The 22,082-nt window shown below is 38.9% G+C and overlaps 2 protein-coding genes across 2 annotated transcripts in view; one reads left to right on the top strand and one right to left on the bottom strand.

Moving 5' to 3' along the window:
• Positions 1-6,568, top strand: part of SCAMP1 (secretory carrier membrane protein 1) — a 74,762-nt gene extending 68,194 nt beyond the window's left edge. Inside the window, exons 8-9 of the mRNA XM_065406004.1 lie at positions 2,893-3,010; positions 5,080-6,568. Of these exons, the coding sequence (XP_065262076.1) occupies positions 2,893-3,010; positions 5,080-5,244 (283 nt within the window). The 3' untranslated portion in view covers positions 5,245-6,568. The remainder of the gene's footprint in view (positions 1-2,892; positions 3,011-5,079) is intronic.
• A 13,464-nt stretch (positions 6,569-20,032) lies between these two features.
• LHFPL2 (LHFPL tetraspan subfamily member 2) overlaps positions 20,033-22,082 on the bottom strand; it is a 33,833-nt gene continuing 31,783 nt past the window's right edge. Inside the window, exon 2 of the mRNA XM_065407064.1 lies at positions 20,033-20,289. Within this exon, the coding sequence (XP_065263136.1) occupies positions 20,033-20,289 (257 nt within the window). The remainder of the gene's footprint in view (positions 20,290-22,082) is intronic.

Below are 22,082 nucleotides of genomic sequence, written 5' to 3'. Positions count from 1 at the left end.
AGCCAATAAAAGCTCCTTTTGAGCCATCTGTAAGCTTAGCTTTCTTTAATGGAAAGCTATTTTCCTCGTGGCCCTGACTTCATTTGCAACGTGTGTAGGTTTTGTTGTTTCTGAGCTTCAGGTTCTAGTAATTGATTCACCTTTAGACAAGTTTTTACAAGGGTTAGGTGGTTTTCTGGAATTAGCATTGATTCCTTTGCACAGATGCTAAAACATTTTGACCTATTTGCATTTACTGTCATATTAATATTTTTCCTATTCCTGCATACCTCCACAAACTCTACATTAAAAGGGCATTAAATTGCTTATTTAATTGTAAACTAAGTACAAATGTTCAATTCTTTTGACACTGCATTTATGAAAAGGGCCATATTTAAATGGCTGTCTGATTGCATTTCTTATAGCTATGATCTGGCAGATCTTCAGTTAGTTCACATCACTGCTCCTACTTATTCAAGCAAAGCAGTTTCTGGTGCAAATCTCAAGGCAGACAAAACACTATTTGCTTAAATTTAGATTATAGGGAGAAATCCTTATTCATTCTTTGTGCTACAGAATCTGAGGTTTGTTTTCTTTTAAGATATCTCTTGAGAGTTTTGTTTGTTTTGAGGAAACATTCTTGAGGTTCTGTTGGTTGATGTAGTTTTTTCCTTATCTTTTTCTGTGGATGTATATTATACCTCTTACCTTTCCCTCCCTTCTCCACCCCTCCCCACTTAATTTAACCCTCCACTTTCACCTTTCTGTGTTCTGGGCATTGTCTACTTTTGTACAGTGTTGCAGTGTTTTATCATTGTTATTCTGAGAGATTCCTAAGCCACTTATTTTCCAAGAGTGAGATTCCTGTAAATATAGGATAGTTAGAGAAGGGGAAATAAAGTTTGGGTGGTACTGTATTTAGCTGGCATGCTGTATTGTGGGAAATTTTCATTTTTGTTAAAAAACAAACAAACAAAAAAAACATTTTTTAAAATCATTGACTATACATTACCCAAAACATGCTGGGCACTGTAAATATACATTGTATCAATTTAAAAACTACTCTGAAAGAATGGTAACGTTTCAAAGTCGACCACTTCAGAGTTCGGAAATGCTGAAATTAAGATTGAAGATAGTTTGCTGAAGTTTCCAAAAAATAGTGTCAGTACCTGCACCACTTTTAATATAGATCAGGGGTAGGCAACCTATGGCACGCGTGCCAAAGGCGGCACGCGAGCTGATTTTCAGCGGCACTCACGCTGCCCAGGTCCTGGCCACCGGTCCGGGGGGCTCTGCATTTTAATTTAATTTTAAATGAAGCTTCTTAAACATTTTAAAAACCTTAATTTACTTTACATACAACAATAGTTTAGTTATATATTATACACTTATAGAAAGAGACCTTCTGAAAAGGTTAAAATGTATTACTGGCACGCGAAACCTTACATCAGAGTGAATAAATGAAGACTCGGCACACCACTTCTGAAAGGTTGCCGACCCCTGATATAGATCAAAATCAACTTTGTGAAAACCAGTTAAGAGACAATAATGCCAAACTCAGCACTGCAAAAAAGACAAAGACACATACCTACATACACATATGTCCACAGACACTCTCAAATGCATGTTTTTCTAGCAGATCAGCGCTACTCAAGGTTGTTTGTGTGACAATGGTTAATTCTTCTCTGTTTGCCATTGTTCGTGTGAGATTAATCCATTTCCTACTGTTCGTATATTTGAGGCTGGGTTTTTTTCCCCTTTGGAAGTGTAAGCATTTATAACAACTTGTGTATATATAGTATGTTACTTTTTTGTTTGCCATTGAGGTTCTTTTAGCAGCATGTCTCTGACAGAATGGATTTGGTCATCTCATATACACCTCTACCGCGATATAACGCAACCCGATATAACACGACTTCAAATATAATGTGGTAAAGCAGTGCTCTGGGGAGGCGGGGCTGCGCACTCTGGTGGATCAAAGCAAGTTCGATATAACGCGGTAAGATTTTTTGGCTCCCGAGGACAGCGTTATATTGGGGTAAAGGTGTATATATTTTCTTAACCAGGAAACCTGCAAGTTTTTTTTACAGTGTTGCCAGTGAGTGCCCATTTCTCAGGCCCAGAAGTGGCGCTCCACCGTTTGCATCTGTTCTGTGAATGCCACTAACAATATTGAATTGGTTTGCTCTATGTCCCACAGCAGTCTGTCTTCCAGAAAATCGTCATGTTCCCCACAGCTCCTCTTGCGGCTCTGTAAATACCAGAGGATCGTGCATCCTGTAGTTGTAGTGCTCGTGACAGTAGTGTAGAGCTATGCAGGCTCCATGCTATTGTAGGTGGTGGCGGACAGTGACAAGTTCCACGTGGGTTTGTGGGATTTTCAAAGTAGGCATGAAAATTATGGGATAGAAATGGCATTATGGGGTGGAGAAAGGTGCATGATGGGAACTTGATCCCACTGTCCCAGTCAGTCCTGCATGACTCTCTTCTGTCCCCCCCATGCATTGCCAAAACTTCCCAAAAGACATTGTGCTGGACAGTGGTGAGTTGCACACTGGGATACCTACCCGTGCTGCTCCACACTGGGTATCGACACAAGCACTCCTGGTGAGTGTGCGCGGTGCTGATGCAAGGAGCCAAGTATGCATGCACACAAGCGATATACTAACTGTGGCAGCTTTATGCAGACGTAACTTACATTGGCAAAAGTTTGTAGTGTAGACGTGCCCTAACTTTAAGACTACATAATTTAGGAACTGAACTTCTAAAAGTACTTTATAAAACTGACTGTTTACATTTTATAATTTTCATTACTTTTCTCAAGTCAGAACAGAACCAGAAGGTTACAAAGATTTCTTTAAAAGGAAATATGTAGTGCACCACTGTAATAAAGTTTGTCATTTTTTTCTTTAGTGGATGGATTTCATCTCTGACTGGGCTTAACGAGAGTATTCCTGTTGGCATTATGATGATAATCATAACAGCACTTTTCACAGCATCTGCTGTCATCTCACTAGTTATGTTTAAAAAGGTAAGTTGCTTTGTTTCTACTATTTCAGACTTCCACTTACTCCAGTGTCCCCTGATCTAATTTTCTGCTTTAGGGAAGTCCTCTCCTGCATCTTCACAATGGATAGGGTTAATTGATATTCCTATAGGTCCTCTTCCTGCTTTGCTTTACCTGTACTGACTGCATTTCTGTAATACCTTTTTGCTTGTGTTTCCAAAGAGACAGAAGACACTGCCATTTTGTGTGTGTGTTGTGTAAAACAAAGATACTATTTAGTCTGTGCAAACTGAAATTGTCAGTGGAGGATTTGAGTGTGGGGATAGTAAAGACAGTAAGTGGTGGGGAGAGAGAGAGAATGTGACAAAACCTGCCCCAGTGGAAGGACAGGACACATTGCACTGAGGTGCCAGGCACTCTGGTTGTAATTTTGCAACATGGGGGACTAATCAGGCTATTAAATAAGTGGCCTGATTTTCAGAGGTGCTGAGTAATTTTCATCTGTTCTTGGAGCCATCTCCCTTTGGAAGTCAGTAGGAGCTGCCGGTGCTCTGCACCCTTGAAAATCAGGCCACTTTTATTTAGCGTCCCAGCTTTAGGCATCCACATTTGAAAAATTGCATTCTCAGATACTCTAGTGATAAGTACTATAAAAATCCCTAAGAAAGATGTCCTGGACTTGACAGCACTGTAGTAATATTTCCTAGATCAGGATATAGTACGTAGAACCCAGTTCCTTCTTGTTTGCTTTCTATCCAGAAGGCATAAACTTAGACACACAAAATACCCAAATAAGATGTGTGTTGTTCAAATGCATACAGGGGTGGCCTCTCTGTTGTTATTCTAGTTTTCCTACCTTATCTTTAAGGGACTGTCATCTTTTGGGGATTTCAACCATCCCTAAAGGATTCTGTCCTGCTGGTATTTGGGAAGAAGTTCAGAGGTGGCATGGTGGAGAGAGAGATCCAGTGGTTATCTTCTTTCCCTCCAAGAGCATAACCCGTTCCTGTGCTATAACTTTTTAAAATGAGTTTCCCTTTCTCCTACCCTGCTGTTCCTCATGGCATTGATCTGTCACACTCAGTTGCCTCCCACACACAGTTGGGTTCCTCAGGAATACATGATTATCTGGACATGAGCTATTTACGTCTTTATTGATATGGAATAACATTTATGAGACAAGCCAAATAAGATGGAACTTAAACCTTCATAAGCTTCACTGAAGGAAAGATGATGTTCCCTCTGTCTTCATATCTAAGAAACTATCCTAGGGAAGCAACAGGAGGAGGGATGGTGTTACTGGAGGAGTACTTAACTGATTTAGGGTGAGCAGCTGCAAATGTGGATTGGAGGGAAGGTGTTGACAAGGTCAGAGCATGGATGAGACTGATTCCGTAAGCAACTCCAGGCTAGAGACATGGGCTAGAGCCAGGTCCTTTTTTTATAGATAGCTGGTTTCTGAGCAGTAGGAAAAAGCATTTTGCGACTACTACCTGGGGCAGCTCAGGGGATAAATTTTTCCCCATTGCTCTCACTGCATCTCTTGGGAAGCATTCCTCTGACCTGTCAAAAGCTCCTTTCCTTCAAACAGTCAGTATGAAGTCATCTTAACCCAACTAAGCAATTTGCCTCACCCTGCCAAATGTGCTACCACAGCAGATTAAACTAGACCTTCTATAAAGAGCGTTGTTTCTTCTTCTTTTTTTTACGTTTTAATGCATTAAGAACTGTTTAATTTTGAGTGTCTCTTAATGTCAAATACGTTGCACTAGGTGGTTTTCTGTACTTGCTATATTTCCATTTTTTAATTGTTTAGGATTTTACCATTTTAATGCCAATTAAAAGGCACATAGGTCTAAAACATCAACAAATATTTGCTGTTGATACTGGGGACTAAAGTTCACCTGTTTGATTATCCTCCATACAGCTGCAAGCAGGCAACAGAATCAGATTTCCCCATCACTCTATTCATTTAATTTGTCTGACTTTTGGTGTAGCATCTACAAATATAGATAAAATGGAATGATCATAACACTTTTTAACTCTTGTTTCTCTCCTCTCCCTTCCCCTTTCACCCTCCCTTTCTGTCTTAGGTGCACGGCCTATACCGCACAACCGGTGCTAGTTTTGAGAAAGCCCAGCAAGAGTTTGCAACTGGTGTGATGGCCAACAAAACTGTACAAACAGCTGCAGCAAATGCAGCATCTACAGCAGCAACTAGTGCAGCTCAAAATGCTTTCAAGGGTAACCAAATTTAGTGAAATACGAAAATCACTACAGTTCTTTGACTGTACTTTATTTTCCATCTTATTAATTCTATTCCTAAAGACTTGCATTCAAAATACACACAGCATGTATGTCTCTCCTTCAGCTGTGCATGGGCTAAAACAGGAAAAAAATTCTTGTTTTATTCCTTTATACATTTATTTATCAAAACAAAAAAACCCACAGCCAACCTTCTTTGCCCTCTTTAAAACATTATATACATTCTAGATATATAATTCTCCATATTTTCTGGAGGAGCAATATTTTGGTGGAAACTTCAGCAATGGCTCTGAAATTGATATGGTACTTTCTGTGATCAGTTAAATGTATTTAGAGGGGTTTTTTTAGTATTTCACTCTGGAATCTTTTGTTTTAACTTAAGGAAAGCACTTTGGAGCAGTTATTTTTGTTCCTGAGAGCCTGTTTCCCTATTTCTACTGTAAGAAGTAGACTGACAGTTTGAGACTCTAGATTTGGCTGCTGCTGTGGCAGTTTCAGCAGCTGATGGACAGATATAAGTATGGTAGATCATGTAAATTTTTTTGGGGGGGGCAGTAGGTTTTTTAATATAAATCTACAAGTTTGCATGAATATTGTTGAGATATTTGGCCATGCTGAATTAGTGTTTTGGTCCAGGATTTATCTGTACCACTTATGATTATAGTGTTGGTTTGTATCCATTTTCATGGCATACTTTTTTCTAAATCAGAAATGGCTATTGCATAGACATTCTTGCTGCCAGAATGTGTAATGCGATGTACAGTTAAGAGAAGTTAACTGATGGTTTTGATCAAAGAGCTAAATGATTATATTTGCTATTTTTAATTTCAGTTTTCATGTCTTAGGAAAACACATTCTGTTATAGGAAAAATTACCAACCTTTAGAACACTTCCATAACCAGTTGTTTGCCCCCTTTTAAATGCAGTGAAATTTTTGTGGTGTGTGTGTGGGAGGGGGTGTTTTTTTCAGTGTCAATTTGTGTTTACCAGTGGTACTAAATCTATAGCTTGGTCAGTCACTCTATTTACTGCTTGTCCAAAAATCTGAATATACAGTATTTAATTTTTTTACAGGAATATTTTCTGTAATCAAACTTTTTAAACTGTGGCATTTAACACATACTTGAATTCCTTTTAACGCACCTCAGCCTTCATGTGTGATTTGATTCAAGCTGAATAATGAAGATTCTTAACTATTTTGAGTTGGAAAAGTGAAATATTTTTTATCTCCATTAAGAGAGAATAAAATTAAATACATTCACATTGTTGAAATGGATATCTGTCTAATAGATTAAACTGATGCTGTGATGCACCGTGATTCATGCTGGTACAAATCCTAATCAGCTCTTGCTTCAAAATCATATCGCTGTCTATTTAAGGCCATTTGAGATTCCTAGGTAGGTTGGTTTATTGGATGATAATATATGTAGTACTTTGGACTAAGTTTAAAATCGTAAAATGCCAGTTTCAGAAAGTGAGATCATTAAGGACTTGATCCCCAAATATTACATAAATGCTTGCGCTGAAATCAGTATGACTGCTCATATGAATAAGGGTTTGCAGGTTTAAACCTTAACATTATAAAGGCCTGGTGTATACTAGGACATCCCTGAGTGATGCAGTGAAATGGACCTAATTTCCTAGTATAGACAGTGCTAGGTCAATGGGCGAATTCTCCTGTCAACCTAACTCCTGCCGCTTGGAGAGATGGAATGCCTGTGCTGACAGGAGACAGGAGAACCTCTCCTGTCAGCGTAGGTAGTGTGTCTCCTGAAACAGTGCCGCTGCAGCATTTTAAGTGCTTTTAGACCAGCCCAGAGAGGCCCCATGTCCTGAATGTAGATTGGAGGAATAATCTTCTCACTTCAATTTACACATATTGTAAAATAAGACCATTTTAAAAAACAACAGCTTAATACCTGGAGCAGCGTAGCACTTGCATACATAAATCCCTGTATAAATTACAAGTACAACTTAAATTCGTAATTTAACTTCTCGAAATCCAATTTTAGTAGTAAAGATAAATATGGTAAGAAAGCATTATAATATGATCTATACGGAAGTTGTTGTTCATAATTGTATTGTCTCCAGATAGAATTCTCTTCACTATGAATTAAACAATGCAATTGAAATAACAGTAACAGGGACTCTCTCTAAAGCTTTTCCCCAGCACTTTTTTGAAGTCCATAGAGGAGGTTTTAGTTCTCTTTCAAATTTGTTTAATCTTTAATGTTCCATCTGAATTTTTATTTTACAGTTTGTGTTGTGATCTGCTAGCACCTTTCAGGCCTCTCTAGATCCAAGTCCTACTTTTGAGAGTCATCTTAACCAAGTATGAAAATTGTACTGAGGACTTCCTTTAAGGGTGGAGCTTAAGCCTGAATCAAGCATTTTTCTTTTTCTCATGGGGTATGAGGGACACCATCCTCACAGTTAGATTTATTGTCATACTGTAGAATAGTAGATTACCAGCATGTGATATTATTAAAAAGCAACTTGAAACTGACAGGCACATGTCTACTTACAGTCCTGCTTTAAGCAGGGGGTTGGACTAGATGATCGCCTGAGGTCCCTTCCAACCCTGATATTCTATGATTCTATGTTTATGATTCTATGATTCTTGCATGTTTACCTCTGCACTCAAAAATACACGACGGTACAAAATTAATATATATGAATATTTGTGATCCAAAGGAAAAATATTCTCATTTTAGATTTGAGAACTGAAGGCTGATGTTTGTTAAAATATTATTACTTTACTAACAGAGGTATTGGTCTCCTATCAGTTAACACAATATGCACCCACTTACATTGTCATTTTGTTGTATTGTGGCAAATTTGGTTGAAAGTATGAAGTTTAAACACTGGAATGTCAGTAGTCAGTGATCTGTAATTTAGGATTTGGATTTATTTATCCGAGGGATGTTTGTATATTTTGTAAATTACTAACAATACTCTGCCATCCTAGTGAATGTCATGGTTCTGTAGAAACACACTCATTCTGTCCCTCTGATGTTGCATGTCTGAGTAGTTCACAAGTTTTGTATATTTATTGTATTAACACAAGGTCATAGAATAAAAATACTGTTTCCTGGATGTTTGCTCAGAATAGTTTTAAACAAGATAGGGATTTTTTTAAAGGTCAGGTAAACATGCAGGAAGGCTGCTCTGTATAAAAATATCATTTGGTTTTTACAATCTGTATATAAATTGTGTAATCTGCTGAAATGGGAAAGTAAGATGTCCACTACCAGAATAACAAATTAGTATGACTAGGATTGCATTACTCCAATAGTATGAAGGAAAACTTCAGCAGCGCTTGCACCACTTTGTACTTGTGCTATAAATTGAAAGTTTAAAATCAAAACCAAATCTCTCTCTCTCAAAAAAAATGTGAGTATTAAACCTTACCTAGGATTTTACTGGAAGTAAAATGAAACTGCTGAAAACAATATTGGTTTTGCTACTGTTTATTTTTCTGTTTTCTGAAATGACACTTCTGTATCAATATTTTGTTCTGTTTCTGTTCAAGTGTAATGGAATAACATTGCTGTCTACTGCTGTTTCATATAATTAATATGTAGAGTATGTTACTGGATTTATTATCTTATATTAAGGGTTTGTAAACAGCTAACTTGACAGTTGATGTAGACCATTGTACTGTAATAGTGTTTTGCAGATGCACAGTACAGTGATACTCTTGTTCTGATATGTAGCCAGTATTTTCTCTAGGCAGTTATCCAATCAGAAGTGAGTTGTTCAAGACAGTTGCACACCTAACAGTAGTGAAATTATCTATAACCAATTTTCCCTGTTTTCCTCCTCCCTTGTTACTTTGTATTTAGACGTTTTTGCAGCAGATTAACTTCTTTAAAGGGGCACATTCAACTCTAAAAAGTTTGGGTATACTATACAGCAAGTAATATTTAAAATGGCTACAATAAAAAGCAAAAAAACCCCACTCTTGTGTATAGTCAGTTATGATATAGTTGCACTTCCTTGCTCATGATTAGAATGATTACATAACTCTCATGCATTGCTCCTGAGGAGGCTTACCAGAAAAAAATGGCAGCAGGAAGTAGGGTGACCAGATGTCCCGATTTTTGGGTCTTTTTCTTATATAGGTTCGTATTACCCCCCCACCTCCACCCAGTCCCGATTTTTCACACTTGCTCTCTGGTCACCCTAGCAGGAAGGCATGTGCACAGAGAATAGGGGAGGGGAAAGAAAGGTGGGGCTGAGCATGCTGGGTGCTCTCTAAGACCCTTAGAAACAAATAGTGGGGAGTCAGAAAACACTTACAAAAACTTTACATGGTTTCAAGCATCAGAGGGGTAACCATGTTAGTCTGTATCCACAAAAACGAGGAGTCCGGTGGCACCTTAAAGACTAACAGATTTATTTGGGCATAAGCTTTTGTGGGTAAAAAACCCATTTCTTCAGCTGCATGGTTTACATGGTTTGACTTTTAAAAAATTGTAAGGGACGTTTTGTCAGGAAACATGGAGTTTCAGAAATAAATACAGATTGACAGTTTCCCTTTAAAGCTATTTCCTTCTTGGGAAAGAATTTTATGCTATATTCACTGTAGTCTTTTCCTAGAAAAGCACCACCAACCCTTTTTTCTCTCTCTCTCACACACACACTCACTCTGTCTGTCTGTCAGTAAAGAGGCATCAGCTGTAACATTTTTTCTGGAGAGCTGCAGAAACCATATTTTTAACTACAATTATCTGTGTGTAGGTTAGATTTGCAAATGGCGCTGTATTTGCCTCCATTTTTATTTTTTGTTTGAAAATTTTCTTAGTACATCTGTCAGCTCAGTGATTGCTGTGGTTGAACATTACGGTGGTGAAATAAAACATGGTTTCAGTTATTAGGTTTGTTTTCCTATTGTTAGATCTAATTCTCTCTAGGATTTTGCTCATCTTTGTGGTAGTTAAAGGGCGATTTTTAAAAAAAGTTGAGTTATGCCTTTATTCAGTTTTCATTATTATAAATGCTGTTGAGGAAGAATATGGTCAAAATAGTTCCATACTACTATTTGTTTATTGCTGGCAACCATGTGGACATGTATTCTTAATAAGAAACGTTTAAATGTCTGTTTAAAAAAAAGTTGTCAATTCTCAAGACATTTATTGGGGTGGGGAGGTGTCTGTCTTATGGGAACCTAATATGTGTTTTACTCTTCAGTGTCCCAGTCCTAGCTGGCTTGGTAAGGTGAATGCAGTTTGACTCTAAATAAATGAGCCTGAACAGAAAACATTCCACTCACAAATCAAGCACAGGGCAGAATGGAACAGAGATAATTGAGAGACATGTCTGTTTAATGTTTCCCTCCAACAAGTAAAGAAGAAAATTAAATTTCAATAATAAATAAAACATGTATTAGCTTTTGTGAGGGTTTCTGTCTGAGACACTTCTGACCCTGCACATAGGTGAGCGTCTTTGCTCTGGAGAAAAATGAGATGAATTTACAAAGGAAACAGTGCATATCTTTTACTTCAATAGTGGGATAATAGCTTAGGTATGGATTGGTACTGAAATGGAAATCACGACACGTTTGAGAAATATTTGAAGTCTATGGAAGCACAGCTCTGCAAGCATTCAATTTTGTTCCAGAACAAAACTGTTCCCAATGCCAATTCTTAACAGAAGCATAGGCAGTTACTAGCTAAAACTTTTTCATATTTTCTTACTTTTGTGTTAGTCATATAGTATATGTCCTGTTTCATAATACCCGTCCCCAGGTAATGACTGGTTATGGTAAAGTGTTACAGTAACATGGTTCATTGTACTACTTTGTTATAACACCACCTATTAAAGCAAAAGCAAGGAATTCATGTACATGACATTGGCAAGAGCAGTCTCTGTATGTTTGTGCTGGCTTCTGCCTATGGGCTGTTTATGCATAATATTGCTGTTTTCAGTTAGTTAAGGAAACTTTCACATCCTGAATAGGGAAATGGGATGCAAATTTTTGATATTGAAGTTGGATATTATGCTGGAGTGACTGACCATCGAGCCCACAGCTAGAACAGAGTTGGAATACAGCTTCTGTACTGTCTTGTACCCTTAATCTATTGGTGTCTGTCCCTGGGCTGCAGGGAGCACTTCTCTGGATTAGAGGGTTTTACTGCCAGAGCTAGGTGGATAGAGATGCATCAGTTATGGTGATCAGCTGGCTCAGAACACTTTAGGCATCTGCAAATTTGCCACTGTTGCTCTTGGAATCCTCAGCTAAGCTGAGTCTGGCAATTTCAAAGTGTTAATTTTTAGCCTTGCTGCAGAAGCTGCTAAGAGGGTACATAAATAAAATTGACACCAGCCTAGTGAAATGAGTATTAATTACCTGTGCATTGGCATTCTTGGCCCACACTTTACTTGCGGTTGTCTTTCTTGGCCCATGCCTTGGGTGCTGGCAGTGCAATTGGGAACTTTCGATAGTATTGGTGAAGAGCTGTTGTCTCCATGGCATGTCTTTTTGATGTTTCTCAGGGAAGAATGAGACAGTGAGGGTATGCATGATTCTTTGCTCAAAATAGAAGGAAGAGGTGTTACATCTTTTCATTTTAATGACATGTTCTGGAATTGGCTGGATTGACATGGCTTTTTCTCTTTTTTGCTACCCTTCCCAGCCAGGCCAACTGAATTTACATCTCATTACTGTCTCTGAGTATTGCTAAAGGTGGCTAATGGCCATGCATTTATAGCATGGATTTTGTCACTTTTCTGTTAGGTGAAGTTCACTCTGGGACCATTGCTCTGAAGGCACAAGTATTCAAGGAAAAGCTTCCATAGGCAATATGAAAGGGTTTTTTTAATGTAATTACTTTGCCACGTAAATACCAACATCTTCAAAACCCTTCTCCCCCTGTCAATTCTCAGGCAGGTTTTTAATATTTTTAAAAGGAAGGGGTTTACAGTTGCTCAAAGGTTTGGAATGCCATCTTAGGTGCAGATAGATGAACAGGCAGAACATAATGAGCCTATTTAAAGGTATATAATAAAGTTCAGCTTGTCCAAGAGGTGGAATGAGACAGACACCAACATGTGTTACGGCAGCACCAGTCTATGGCTCCACAGGCAAGAGAGTTAATTTTGCACTCAAATATATAATGAAATCTTATGTTAGTACCAACCTTTTGAGGGAGTTTTGGGCTCTGAATTGCAAATTTCCCCCTCCACTAACCTTAGGTTAAAGTTATATACCACCTCTTTTGAAAAATGTATTCGTTTTATTTACAGACATCAAGCCAGTGTACAGTCAGCAGATGAAATATTTTGGGGACAGAGGTTGTTTTGTTTCTCAAATTAACATAAAAAGGAAGCAGACATATCTATGGTTATCTATATCCCTTAACATCTCTACAGGGATAATGTAATATCTAATAGGGGATTCGGCTGAGTTGGGAGCTACCTTGCTATCAATTCTGGATTCATCATTTCTAAGAGCTGTGGAAATAGCATCAGGTTCTAAGGAGCTAAACCCCAGGCTTGAGAGTCCTGTCACGTTGCAGAATTAGAAATGTTTACCTTTTCAGCCAGGTCTGGCTTTTCAAGTAAAATAAATGGACCCAACTGGTTTAAAATAGGTGATAGCACAAGGTAGTGCAATTAAAAGCCTTAACAGTTTTCTAACACCAAACATTTAGTGTAAGAAAACTGTTAACAGACGGCCATTGTGTTCAGCAGCACTATACTGGGAGTGATTAAGCCTGGGTTCTGTTGCCAGTTCTAATGATTTCGCAACTTACCCTCCTTTTATAAAGTGCTTTGAAGTCTATGGATGAGAAAAAATAAGTGCTTTAGTATCATAGTATGTAAAAGCCATTACACACACAATTGGTCAGTTTTTCACATGCCTTAAAACCTACTTTTCTTACTCTTCCTACCACTAAACAGAAACCATGCTGGTTTTACCATGCAGATACATTAGTTGTTAGAGCTATATTTAATTATAAAATCACTTTTAAATTGTAACAGTCTTTTATACAAGTTGCATTAAGATCAGCTGCTTAGTGATCAATACGTAAGTGGCAATATAGTGTCACAATCACTGCAAAATCTCTCTCAATGTAAATTTTCTAAGTATAAATCCCTTAATGTATGCACCTTGATCAGCCTTAAAATAACCAACCATGTTCAAACTAAGATAGTCCAGATCTGTGTTAATAAGAATTTAGTTTACAAACTCCATTATAAGTCAGCTTTAGATAATAAAAACAGACATTACTGGGTACCTAGTCAGTGCTGAAAAACATTACACAAAGCACTGGTCACTCAACAGCAGTAGCACAAACAAATGATGGATAGGTGATTAGCCACAGCCTACATTCCTATTCAGGTTTTTGTATCATATACAGTTACAGCCCCGCATTACTGCCCTGTTGGTTGGTGGGGCACTGCCTTCACTACAGAGCCAATGATGACTCCTGCTGTAGTAGGCTTCCCCCACCATTAGCTTCAAAGAAAATGTGACTTCTTCATTTAAAACTGGGAAACTCTGACGTTGAATACTAATACAAAATGTAAATGATTTATTTGAAATTCCCCAGACCGAGAGGTGCTTGTGTTCGTTAGGCAAAAAGATGGTACTAGAACCAGACTGTAGCTAATAGCTTAGTAGCAATGTTGATTCAGTGCCTAGTAGTCTATAGAGCACATTGAGGGACATTATCAAGCACTGCTGAACTTTTCAACTCCTAGGGCTGGTCTACACTGGGGGGGGATTGATCCAAGATACGCAACTTCAGCTATGTGAATAGAGTAGCTGAAGTCAAAGTATCTTGGATCGAATTACCTGGGGTCCACACGGCGCAGGATCGACGGCCGCGACTCCCCCATTGACTGTGCTACCGCCGCTTGCTCTGGTGGAGTTCCGGAGTTGACGGTGAGCGCGTTCGGGGATCGATATATCGCGTCTTAACGAGACGCAATATATTGATCCCGGATAACTCGATTGCTACCCGTCGCTACGGCGGGTAGTGAAGACGTACCCCTAGTTGTTAGATTATGGTGCAGGTGTGCAACTTCACAGTTGAAATTAAGGCTATAAATAAATCAGGCCTGGATTACCCAGATCTGAGTATTTCAAATGAATTGAGAAAAGAGATTTTAGATAAACCTTTAAACTACAATCAATGTTATCCTATTTCCTCTACAGATTCTATAGCATTACTCCAAAGTAGCAATACATTGGTCCAAAAACAAAACTCCAGCCACGCTTCACTTGGCAGTCCCTTTTTAAAGCACATCACATTAATAAAAAAAACCAAAAAAAACTTGTTATTGCACATCTCACATAAATTTGTGTATATATATTTAAATATGCTATACTCCAAAAAGAACTATGGCACTTTACAGAATATATGCTTACAAAGGTGATCAAACCACAGATGTTTAAAGAACATTTCTATCTTTAAAAAAATTTACAAAGTTAGTATGTTACAATTTTGAGTGAGCTAGACCGTTTTTTTAAAAATGCCACATCAAACATTCCTTGCATCTAAGCAGTACATGTACATTAAGAAGCAGTTATGCTATATGGCCCATCATTAAACTAATTAAACATGCCTGAAGCTGACAAAAGAAAAATGATTTTCATAGAATGTCTTGGGAAGGTCACTGTTCTGGTGGAACTGAAATTCAGGAACAGCAGCCATCAAACTTAATGAGTGGGTCACATTTTAAAACTCCATTAAGAAAATCTGTATGTAATAATAAAGCCATTTTATCACTTGTTAGAAAAACAGAACCCTGAGCAAGCAAAGAGTCTTGGTTTGTTTCTTCCTACCATATCGTCCATCTATGCCAGTCACTGAGTATGACCTGTTGAGTTGATTAGATCATAGAATCATAGAATATCAGGGTTGGAAGGGACCTCAGGAGGTCATCTAGTCCAACCCCCTGCTCAAAGCAGGACCAATTCCCAACTAAATCATCCCAGCCAGGGCTTTGTCAAGCTGGGCCTTAAAAACCTCCAAGGAAGGAGATTCCACCACCTCCCTAGGTAAAGCATTCCAGTGCTTCACCACCCTCCTAGTGAAATAGTGTTTCCTAATATCCAACCTAGACCTCCCCCACTGCAACTTGAGACCATTGCTCCTTGTTCTGTCATCTGCCACCACTGAGAACAGCCGAGCTCCATCCTCTTTGGAACCCCCCCTCAGGTAGTTGAAAGCAGCTATCAAATCCCCCCCTCATTCTTCTCTTCTGGAGACTAAACAATCCCAGTTCCCTCAGCCTCTCCTCATAAGTCATGTGCTCCAGACCCCTAATCATTTTTGTTGCCCTCCGCTGGACTCTTTCCAATATTTCCACATCCTTCTTGTAGTGTGGGGCCCAAAACTGGACACAGTACTCCAGATGAGGCCTCACCAATGTCGAATAAAGGGGAACGATCACGTTCCTCGATCTGCTGGCAATGCCCCTACTTATACAGCCCAAAATGCCATTAGCCTTCTTGGCAACAAGAGCACACTATTGACTCATACCCAGCTTCTCGTCCACTGTGACCCCTAGGTGCTTTTCTGCAGAACTGCTACCTAGGCATTCGGTCCCTAGTCTGTAGCAGTGCATAGGATTCTTCCGTCCTAAGTGCAGGACTCTGCACTTGTCCTTGTTGAACCTCATCAGGGTTTTTTTGGCCCAATCCTCTAATTTGTCTAGGTCCCTCTGTATCTGATCCCACGCCTCCCAGTTTAGTGTCATCTGCAAACTTGCTGAGAGTGCAGTCCACACCATCCTCCAGATCATTAATAAAGATATTAAACAAAACTGGCCCCAGGACCGACCCTTGGGGCACTCACTCCGCTTGAAACCGGCTGCCAACTAGACATGGAGCCGTTGAGCCCGACGATCTAGTCAGCTTTCTATCCACCTTACAGTCCATTCATCTAGCCCATACTTCTTTAACTTGGCGGCAAGAATACTGTGGGAGACCGTATCAAAAGCTTTGCTAAAGTCAAGGAATAACACATCCACTGCTTTCCCCTCATCCACAGAGCCAGTTATCTCATCATAGAAGGCAATTAGGTTAGTCAGGCACGACTTCCCCTGGGTGAATCCATGCTGACTGTTCCTGATCACTTTCCTCTCCTCTAAGTGTTTCATAATTGATTCCTTGAGGACCTGCTCCATGATTTTTCCAGGGACTGAGGTGAGGCTGACTGGCCTGTAGTTCCCCGGATCCTCCTTCTTCCCTTTTTTAAAGATGGGCACTACATTAGCCTTTTTCCAGTCATCCGGGACCTCCCCCAATCGCCATGAGTTTTCAAAGATGATGGCCAATGGCTCCGCAATCACATCCGCCAACTCCTTTAGCACCCTCAGATGCAGCGCATCCGGCCCCATGGATTTGTGCTCATCCAGTTTTTCTAAATAGTCCCGAACCACTTCTTTCTCCACGGAGGGCTGGTCACCTCCTCCCCATACTGTGCTGCCCAGTCCAGCAGTCTGGGAGCTGACCTTGTTTGTGAAGACAGAGGCAAAAAAAGTTTGATGTTGTATTAGTACAGTAATAGAAGCTGGTCCACTTCCCTTACAAATTCAGAAAAACACATGCAAAACAAATATCTTTTATGCACAGTACTATAAAACCCAACATTTAATATTTTCAGCACTGTAAAGACTTAACATAAAGACTCCTAATAATACATTGTTCACTGGGGGGGTTTTTTAAGTCACACAATACATGGAGCATACACGGTCCAAACCAGTTCAGTTAAGCATTGCACACCACCTTTGAAAACAGTAATCTGTCATTGATTAATGTAGTACTTGGATTTTTAACATACTTGTGACACTATATTAAGAGAGTGTCATGATTTGGTGGCAGTGATTTTTTTTTTTTTTAACATTGGCACACTATCTTCCAAAAAAAACAGAATATAATTTATCTTCACCCAATTCCATGTGTTGTTCACAGCACTTAAGACCCCCTTCTAGTTAAAGTTCTATATCACAGTTGTTCTAGTGCCCCAGCTTGTATTGTTCCAATGGGGGGAGGCCTCTGAAGTAGTAGCAGTTGTAGAACAAGCAATAACTTTGCATCTGTATTCTAAAGTGGAGGGTTCTTACAGGGGTTTTTATAGGATTCAGCCACATACAAATAATATGGTTGAAAATTTGGAGCGTGTGCTTTGTAAGGTATACTTTGTATATACAAGGAAACATATTTCAAAGGTGCACAGTTTCAAATAAGACACATTATGATGCTGTGGCTACAGTTTTGCCCTAACTCACCAATTTTTGCAAGTGGTTATAATTTGTTTAAAAAGAAAACTTGCTTTGTGCAGACACTTGACATAAATGGTTCCAGCCCATAGCTTCATTTTATGTTAAATATTTAAAAGAAAAAGTGAGTTACCCGTTTTAAAATCTTGTATAAGAGTGCAATGGGATTGGGAGGGGGAAAACACAGGTTCCTCAAGTGTGAATTCTGCGTTAACAAGAGGAAAGGCTCGGTTCTCACAATGCAGTGGTGAAAAATAAAATTATAAATATTACTAAGGGGGAAGTTTTGCCCTGTGGCTAGCATAAGACCCTCCACATCATTCTGCCCTGACATTGGGAATGTGCACAAGAGAACAGAGGTGTCAGCAGCACGGCTGTGTAGGGGGCTTGGATTTGTATTTACAGAGAAAAACAGGGACTCTGACACTTCACAAATGGCACTCCAGGGGCTGGGGCTGCTACTCCAGCACATTGATTCTGGAGCACTACTACAACCTATCAATTTAATGGGTCCAAAGTAACAGGTCTGGTTTATCAGGATCAGACCAGAACAAAATTATTCCACTTTAAAAAGAAAATTAATTGATTTAACTTATTAGAGAGGCAGCATTATTACCAACTGGAGTTTACAAACTACCCATTTATTAAAAAGATAGCGACATTGTCTTTTTAAACCTTTAGAGTGGAAGCCTGGGCCCTCGCTAGAATCTCTCACACAGATCAATAATTTCTAAAGAAGTGTTCCTGGGAAAGAGACTTCCACAGGAGCAGATAAAGAATTCAAAAAGCGTAGGGACCATATGTGCTCCAAAGAAACCTTTTACATTTAATGGTATAATATTAGTAAGACTGTGCATAGTTAATGCAAGCTGCATTTCCCTCAGCTCTAGGTCATGCTAGAGGGATACAGCAAAAATAAGAACACAAAACCTTCACACATTTCTTACTAATTTGCTGTTTTCTACACTAAATCACTCATGTAATCCAGAGGCTTATCATATTCTCTGTCTGCAGAAGTTATTTGATTATTAACAGTACAGAAAAATGGATAAACTTGCAGACACCTCTAGTGGTTTTGTGTAGCTTTCTAACAATAGGCTCAGCCTTCAGTGCCTGCTAGTATTTCACCACAACCATGAAATAAACGGTTATAAAATTAAAATTTCCAATCAAATATCAAGTGAATAGTTATCTATTAAACCCTTGATTGTGCTCATGCATCCCCAAGGCAGTACAGTATTCTTTCTTCTGATATCCTTTTAATCTGCTCTCAAGGATAATTCCAGTAACTGGAGAAACAACACAATATGACTGAACTGAACGCGTTTTGGAAAGGAATGTCACTCGTGGCAAGTCATATTTCTGCTTCTGCTGATGTGCTGGAAATGGGTCCATACCAAATCTGGTTAAAAAGAGTGGGAAAAGGTTTTCCCACAAACATTTAGAATTTGGCATTGCCTCCTGCAGGGTGAACGTCTATTACAGATTAAACTGGCTCTGAGACACAAGACACTGGGAATGAGGTTTCTTTTGGCAAACAGAGAAATATTGTAACTGTAAACCCAACATACAGTTCATATTTTTACTGAAGAGTGAGGCACTGTCAATACTTGTTGGCATTCACAAAATAACCCTGTCAGTTGTGCTGCAGAGAGACTATAATGTTTTTCCTAAATATTGAGGATTCCTGGGATTTTCTAGTAAAGACACCATTTTTGTATCCAAAGTTCAGTGTTTCACACATTTAGATACTAAAGCATTACTTCTACCATTTTTATTTTATATAGGTAAACTCCAGCGTAACAACAGTTCCCCTGGCTCTGCTATGAAACAAAAATAATTTAACTTCAAATCTAGCTGCTAAAATATAATGTATCTACCACTTGTTACTGATATTTCATGCCAGAACAAACTAAATAATATGAGCCCCTGCCTCACTTTCTTTACAGTTTATACCACTTTTAGCAAGGTCTTAATGTCAACCCTGTTCTCTTTGTCATGCATTTAATTATCTAAAAAACCCACACCCAACAGTTGTGCTTTAAGTAATTTTAAAACTCATCAACAAGCACCACAATATTAACTATAGTACCAAACCAGATGGCAATAAAATGTTCACAAGTGATTGAAGCCCTTGAAAACAAAACCTGATTAAATAGGCTAGTCCTGTACATAGTAGAAATGTGCTGGCTTTTATTATTTTAATGCAGATCCTTCAAAGTGACCAACGTGGAGAATGCGATCTGATCAAATCAGAAATTGTCAGGTATATTACAACGTTTGTTCACTATATACACTCCCCCGCCTCACTCTCAAGTTGTATATTCTGCTGAGTCCTGACAACGTAGTCACACCAAAAATTCCCACGTATCTACACTCTCTTCGCTTGAGATCCTCCTTTCTCTGGTCCTCATCGCCCAGCAAGGGATAGAATGTTGCTTCAGTAGTTCAAGGCTAGACTGCATAAGGCTAAATCACACAATGTGGATCCTTTTATCAAGTCATTTAAAAGCAAAATAGACACTGATCTTTTTTCCATTGTATTTAAAGGAGGCAGATAAGGTTTTTCCCCTCTTCAATTTCTTCTTGCACTTTGTCACTAGATGTGGCAATTTCTGCTTGCGCTGAGAAGATGGCACAGATGAATGTCAGACCAGTGCCACCGATAGCTGTGTAGAAGGCCCAGCCCAATGAGCAGTCTCCTAGTTTATAAGCAGAAGCATAATGTCCACAATAGCTTATTGCCTTCTGGCAGCCCCAGCCTGCAGGGTACAGCATCAAGCCTAAGATAAGGAAGAGGCCTTTAAAAGAAAAAAAGAGAGAAAATTTAACAACCTCTGTGTGTTAGACCAAATATAACATTTTGCAATTATTGTAATGTACAATGTTCGGTCACACCTGCTCCCCTACAAATAATAGAAATGAGAGATGGAAAAACCCTGTTGGCCCATCTCGTCTATCTCCTACTAATAAGAATTGTTCCCTACGGTACACTGCGTAGTGCTTTGTCTAAATTTCTAGTCCTTCCACCACTTTGCTTGAGAGAGGCTATTTCACAGTCTAATAGATCTCGCTGGCAGTTTTTCTCCTCTTATTGAGTCTTGATTTTTTAAAATTTCAAACACGTTACCCCTAATTACACACTGTTGTAAAACCCTAAAGTATTTGTCTTTGTTTACACCCTTCAAATACTTGTGAACAGTTATCGTATTCTGCTCAGAGTCCTCACTTAGCCAACCCACATTTAATCTTTCTTCATAAACCAATTTCTCTAGTACTTAAACAGTTTTGTTGTTTTTCTCCAAATTCTCCCCAGATTGATCCTTGAACTTAATAAGCGTGGCCATTCTCAATCCAACCAGTGGTCCATCTATCCTAGTATCCTGTCTCTGACAGTGGCTAGTGCTAGATGCTTCAGAGGGAATGAACAGAACAGGGCAATTTCAAGTGATCCATCCTCTTGTCCGGTCTCCGTTCCTGGCAGTTGGAGGTTTAAGGACACTCGGAACATGGGGTTGCTTACCTGACCAGTTTAGTTAATAGCCTTTGATGGACCTAACCTCCAAGAGCTTATCTAATTCTTTTTGAACCCAGTTACATTTTTTGGCCTTCACAACATTCCCTGGCAATGAATTCCACAGGTCAACAGTGTGTTGTGTGAAGAAGTATTTCCTTAGGTTGGTTTTAAACCTGCTGAGTAATAATTTCACCTAGTACTTGTGGTATGTGATGGGCTAAACAATGCGTCATTAGTCACTTTCTCCACACCATTCATGATTTTATAGACCTCTATCATGTCCGCCCTTAGTCATCTGTTAATCTCTCCTGTTATGGAAGCTGTGCTATACTCCTAATCATTTTTGTTGCCCTTATCTGTACCTTTTCCAATTCTAGTATCTTCTTTTGAAATAGGGCAACCAGAACTGCACACAGTATCCAAGATGGCATTACCAGATTTTCTGTTTTATTATCTCTCTCTTTCCTAATTGTTTCTAACATCGTTAGCTTTTTTGACTGCTGCTGCACATTGAGCGGATGTTTTCAGAGAACTATGACTCCAAGATCTTTCTTTTTGTACGTATTGTTGGGATTTTGTTTTCCAGTGTGCTCTTATCAACAGTGAATTTCATCTGCCTCTTTGTCACCCAGTTTTGTGAGATCTCTTTGTAATTCTTTGCAGTCAGCGTTGGACTTAACTATCCTGAGTAATTTTGTATTGTCTACAAATTTTGCCACTATTCACCCCTTTTTTTCAGGTCATTTATGAAAATGTTTCTCTCACTTCATTGTGAAAACTGGCATTTATTCCTACTCGTTCTTATCTTTTTTACTAATTACTGATCTATGAGAGGACCTTCTCTCTTACCGCATGACTGCTTAGTTTTGCTTTGGTGAGGGACCTTGTCAAAAGCTTTCTGAAAGTCCAAATAGACTATATCAATGGTTGTTGACTCCCTTAAAGTATTTTAATAGATTGGTGAGGAATGATTGATTTCCCTTTACAAAAGCATGTTGGCTCCTCCCCAACAATTTGTGTTCATCTATGTGTCTGATAATTCTGTTTCTGCCAATTTTCCTAGTACTGAAATTTGGC

Source organism: Emys orbicularis, chromosome 6 (assembly GCF_028017835.1).
Source record: "Emys orbicularis isolate rEmyOrb1 chromosome 6, rEmyOrb1.hap1, whole genome shotgun sequence".
NCBI lineage: Eukaryota > Metazoa > Chordata > Testudines > Emydidae > Emys > Emys orbicularis.
The sequence above is the reverse complement of the archived record's forward strand: the minus strand, read 5'-3'. Positions and strand labels throughout refer to the sequence as shown.